At 36.9% G+C, this 5762-nt stretch overlaps 1 protein-coding gene across 3 annotated transcripts in view; it reads left to right on the top strand.

The window, feature by feature from the left end:
* ida (anaphase promoting complex subunit 5 ida) overlaps positions 1-3370 on the top strand; it is a 4984-nt gene extending 1614 nt beyond the window's left edge. For 2 of the 3 annotated variants that reach the window (XM_018519012.1, XM_018519010.1), the window contains 9 exons: positions 79-455; positions 542-698; positions 780-961; positions 1120-1239; positions 1482-1611; positions 1697-1999; positions 2135-2256; positions 2361-2631; positions 2715-3370. In XM_018519012.1, coding sequence (XP_018374514.1) covers positions 79-455; positions 542-698; positions 780-961; positions 1120-1239; positions 1482-1611; positions 1697-1999; positions 2135-2256; positions 2361-2631; positions 2715-3086 — 2034 coding nt within the window. In that variant the 3' untranslated portion in view covers positions 3087-3370. The remainder of the gene's footprint in view (positions 1-78; positions 456-541; positions 699-779; positions 962-1119; positions 1240-1481; positions 1612-1696; positions 2000-2134; positions 2257-2360; positions 2632-2714) is intronic. The other variant, XM_018519011.1, reaches the window with a different exon arrangement.
* The last annotated feature ends 2392 nt before the right edge of the window (positions 3371-5762 follow it).

Raw genomic sequence — 5762 nt, 5'->3', positions numbered from 1 at the left:
AGAGAGAGAGAGAGAGAGAGAGAGAGAGAGAGAGAGAGAGACATATTTTGAATTGGGCGTAAAATGATTATTTTTTAGTCGGCAGACATGGAGTTGGATGCCCTGCTGAATATGTTGTACGAGCCGGAATATACCTTACATCGGTTTGCGGATCGACTGGAAATAAATCTGGATGCTATACATGAGAAAGGAATCGATCAGCTATTAGATTTATTTGATAATCTTCGCCGATTAATGGAATCCAAGGATCACGCGTTATCTTTACCAGCATTAAGTAGAAATTCTGTTCTTGGGTTGTACGTTCGTAGGATGCTCATTTTCTTTGAAAAGTTGGCCTTTGATCAAGTGGTTGTTCTCTACAATGATATGGAGAAATATGTCGTGAAAAAAATCGATAGCCTGGAGAATTCTGACATTTCAATTTCCAAGCAAGAAGATTTTTTTGGTCCGGATAAGTAAGTTTTAGAATAGAACATTATATAATGTAATGTTACAAGTATTTACAAGTAGGATATTTGGTCAATGTCGATGCTTTTTACAGTAAAGCAAAAACAATTTGGGGTGGAAGACAAGCGGAATTACTCGTGGCGCAACAAGCGCATGCTTTACAAACTGACGAGCATAAAGCACTGCCGCCAGTAGAGCTGCGAGTTCTCGTACAAGATCTTCTAAAGTCTAATCCTTACAATGCAGATGCAGTGAGTATGCCCAATAGAATATATATGTGAGTTATTAGATAAATGTTTTTTTGCAGCTCAACAGATTTGCCTTTATTTCAGCATTACCTCAGTTATCTAAATTGCATCCGTGTCAACGATTTTTGTGGGGCGGTAGACAGTCTCTATCACTGTTTCGATAGACTGGCACCTCTGGAGAACCGATCTACACCCGAGGATCGATCTCGTACCTTCCGTTACGCGGCACTCAACTTGGCCGTTTTACACGCTCAGTTTAACCATAAGTAATCTATTTTGTCTACTTCTCAAGCCTAAACTCGCTTAACTCTTTGTCTACCCTCAATCTATTTGACAATCGAGATTCAGCCTGTAGTAGTTTGTACATACATACAGTGTTACAAATTTGTTTCAACCAAGTAATTCTCATGGCTTTCTTGAAAAGGGAAGTAGCACAGTACGCTTTGAAAGAAGCTATTAAATTAGCTCAGGAAGCTGGAGACAACGTGTGTTTGCAGCTTGCGCATTCTTGGATGTCCTACTTAATCAGTAAAGAGAATAAAAAGTAAGTCTATATAATAAGAGATTCTTCATTTTTTTCATTACTTACACAGATATATGAAAATCTAATCTTTTTGGCATATATAATCTAAAATTACATTCTTAAACCGATCGATAGAAAAAACTTGATATACATATAGAAAGACATGATTACAAGATGTATAGGTTTTCTTTTATTTAAGTAATTGACTTTTTGTTATTTTATTATGTATACATATATATTTGCGTTTATTCCTGTCTACTTAGAGGATCTCTGATAGAACGCTCAGTTGGCAAAGCAAGTCTACTTGGAATTACACATACGACAGGCTTAAGTCTCATTTCACACGCGCATAGTTATGCCTTAGAAGGCAAGAATCCTTTTCAAGTATTCGAGGTGCGTAGTAAAGAGTAATTAATCAATTTGACACATCGTACATAAATTTATATTAAAAATTACAATTTAAATTCCATCAATATAGATATTGATGAAATCGGACATACTAAACTGCCAGCATTCAATGTCCGACTTGATGTCTGTCACTTTTGCCGAGAAATCGGCGCTGTGGGCGTACTATGGCAAAATGGAAATGGCCTCCCTTTGCGGCCAGCTACTACTTCTCCACAATACAGGTGATAAGAAGCAGCACATGTTCAATGGACCATCCACGTGCCAGGCGATCGTCACTGTTGCCAATATGTTGATCGAGTTTGGTGAATACGCTCTCGCTGACATTGTATTGGCACATGCCAAGGAAAGATTTCCCAACAGTCCTTGTAACAAGGTATGTATTCAAATAAAATCTTTTCTCTATGAAAAATTTCTGAATTTTAAAGAGTCTTTGAAAAGGAAAGATTTCCCCCTTTTTTCTTTTTTTTTCTTTGATTTTCTATTCGTAATTCAGTTTATTGCTTCATAGATCTGGATGTTGAGCGAACAGTTGCATATATTGACGCAACTGCTGCGACAAGAGAAATGGGGCGAGGCAGAAGCAGTAGCCAGGAATATCTCCAGCTTGGATCAGCTGGAATCCAAACTCAGGTACAAAGAGTTTATTTTACGAGCGCGCACGTGCACAAAAAAATATATATGATTATTCTTGTCTAAAAATGTGCACTCCTGAAATCTAAATCTGAAATTTCCAGGTTGGTAGAAGTTTGCCTGGCAAAAGGCGATTTTCCGAAAGGATTAGAGTATATTGGCGCTATCGAGGAGCATTCGCACATGACTCCGCCATATATGATACGTGCCGCGCTTCTTTCTAGTCAGATAACATGTGCCTCCTCCTTGCCGGATAACGGGACAGCAATTGCTACTAATTGCACAATGCGTCTTTGTTCAGCCTTGGAATTGGCTGCACAGAATCATTTGTCATACTACAAGGCGCTTGTCAAGATGCACCTTGCCAATATACAAGTGAGTTCTAGTTGTCTTTATGAGAGAATATATGAGTGTATAATTCAATCGACTAAAATACATCCTCTATTGTATTAATTCAGTTATTAATGGGTCTGCCTGTGTTGGCTTTGAACTCAGTGAAAGACGCTATCCCTACAGTCCTGGGTCACGGTGGGTGTTACGATCAAGGCAGGGCATTCATGTTGTATGGCAAATGTCTGATAGCTTCAGCGCCAGAGAATCCTTTTGAAGCTCGGAAAGAGATGATTCTCGGCGGAGTAAAAACTCTGTCGAAGGCACAGGAGCTCTTCACAAAAGTTAATGCCATCGCCAAAGTCAAGAGTATCATGCATCTACAAGCAGTTTTTTATAACGAGATTAACCTCCTGCCTGAACGAAATCAGTGCGCTTTCGAGTTTCGCCAAATGGATGAACAATATCTAATGACTCCTACCAATCTATTTTTGTATTAAAATTGTAGTGAAAGTATGGTTTTGTATAATGTATACGTTGTATACATGGAAAAGAAATAATTTTTTGCATAAATTTAGATTATAATTTGCTTGCCGGGCAAGCCTTGCCCCTACAGCACAAAAGTTGCAGCAACATTGCAGCGTTATTACAGCGATATTTGTGCAAATTCTGTGCTGTAGGTACTACATAGGTAGGTACTACAAAGTATGTTGTATATTAATCTTTTAATGCGAAAGAGTAGGATTTGACAAATTATCTTGCATACATTTATTAAATTATTAATTTGAGTTACCTCAAATGCAGTGAATTCGAGATTGGATGCATTCAGTCGGTGTATATAAAAATTATTATATACAGATTAACATAAAGACCTAAAGATACATGTCTTTAAATATTATAAATATAGAAACAAATCTTTAATACACTTTATTGTACATTGTTAGAACATTACAAATGCATATTTTGTATAATTTATTAATTAAGGCCCAGTTTCACTACTCATGGTTAACTCTTAACCGAGGTTCAACTTATTTCTCATCTTTTTCTAATTCTAGAATTAAAAAGAGATAATGAATAAGTTGAACCTCGGTTAAGAGTTAACCGTCAGTTGTGAAACTGGGCCTAAATGAAAATCAATCGATGGGATTAAGTATACATTAGTGAAAACTGAAAAGCGCCATATTGGTACCATTTGGTCAAAGTGATTCTTCGTATCTAATAATATTTCAGTAAAGTAATATTACATGAATAAAATTAAAAAGCAATTTAATGTTATTGCTGTAAATAAGCATCTTGGCTGATAATGAGCTTCAAAGACATAGAAAATGGACTGCGCGATCCGTTTCTAAGTAATGTATCAAATGTGGTCGACAATAATGAGAAAGAGGGACCGTGGAAGACGGCCAATCTCCCTCTCATTCTTTCTCCCATTATACTATTGAATGGAAAGAGATAGAAATGGCTGTCTGCCACGGTCCCTCTCATCCCTATCGACCATTTTGACACACGGATCGCGCAATCCATTCTCTATATCTTTGATGAGCTTCAACAAATAATTTGCGCACAGTTAGCTTGAACTGGAAATTGTATAAATTCACAAGAAGTATTATTGGGCACAAAGAACAAAAAACCCAGTTCTTGACTTGAATATGGCGTTTTATAATTTAAAATATTTTTATTTCATATTAAAAAAAAAACTCGAATTAAATCAGTAACGATATGCTCGCTTGCCACTAATGTATGCAACCAAATTCGTTTAATTAATTAGAGTCTGTAGACGAGATTTCGCAGATTTCCGACACACAAGTGTGTTTGCGTTAAGGAGGTTGTAAGGCAAATGCAATATGTTAAGAACTACTTGAAAAAATTACAGACTATTCTAAATTTCATTTAATAATACAAAAAAAATAGAAACAATTGACCATCTAGATCAAAAGTTATTTAAATAAGTAGTAATATTTTTTAAATTTGTACTCTAATATAAATATATGAAAATGTATTATAAAATAATGATAAAAATCTCAATTTTTTTATATAAATACTCTAGGAATTCAACAATATTTTTGTAAAGTTATCTTGAGATGCAGACATTAATTGTTCAGTAAATAAATAAAATTTGTTATTTGTTATAAACTAATGGTGAATCTCAATGAAACTTTGCATAAGTCATATTTAGTACTTAATATATTTATATAAAAAAAAACATTTAGATTTTTTTTATTGTTTTAACAATTTTTGTTTATAACAATAAAACTAACAAATAAAATAAATAACCTATAAAAATGTGTTGCTCAATAAAACCAGAATGTTATGAACACAACTTTCACATGTATGTAGTTTGTTTAAAGCGAAAATATTAATATATGTGTTTTATGCCCTTACAACCTTACAACCTCCTTAAACGAGAAGATTACGTTACCGATTACCATGCAAAAACATTGCTGATTGCGGTGCGGGGGGTGCGGGTAACAAAGGAATGTACTATTGGAAAGTGGAAATACTGGAATCTGTTAATAGTTATGCGTGAAATACGAACGAGTGTGAGGCGTTGTCTACAATACACGGAGTAAGAAGTAAGAGTAAGAAGTTGACCAATCACAGTCGAATGTGAGAAGAATAATCGACTGTGATTGGTCAATTTCTTAGTCTAACTTCTTACTCTGTGTATTGTAGACGACGCCTGAACGAATGCTACGTGGTGTTACGAGAGTCGAAAGACTCGAAAGAAATAGAAACGCATCGATGCAATCAGATGCGATGTGAGATGTGACCGAGGATGTGACGTACATACGTAGTAGTACCGAGTACGTACTTGATGGCGCGACGCGGCGTGGCGTAATTGGGCGTAATGTGGCGTAGTGGCACGCACCAACCAGCACCAACGCACGACCACGGCACGGCACGGCACGACAGCACGAGGGCGGATTGAACAGCTGATCCGAGCTGATCCTCGACTGTACCGCGTCGCGCGTCTGTCGTGGTCTATGGATCTATTGGCCGCGATATCATCATTCATCCCTCAATTGACGATTGCCGAATTGCCGTCAATCACTGTCGGCGTCGACGGTGATTGTGTTCGAAAGACGAGTACGCGAAAAGAGACAGCGCGCGTTTCTGTCACCTCCGAGCAGTCCGAACTCTGAATCCTCATTCCTCAATCCTCCCTCGAGTCCGAG

Source organism: Trachymyrmex cornetzi, unplaced genomic scaffold, assembly GCF_001594075.2.
Source record: "Trachymyrmex cornetzi isolate Tcor2-1 unplaced genomic scaffold, Tcor1.1 scaffold805, whole genome shotgun sequence".
Classification (NCBI taxonomy): Eukaryota; Metazoa; Arthropoda; class Insecta; order Hymenoptera; family Formicidae; genus Trachymyrmex; species Trachymyrmex cornetzi.
This window is presented reverse-complemented; position numbering and strand designations above follow the sequence as displayed.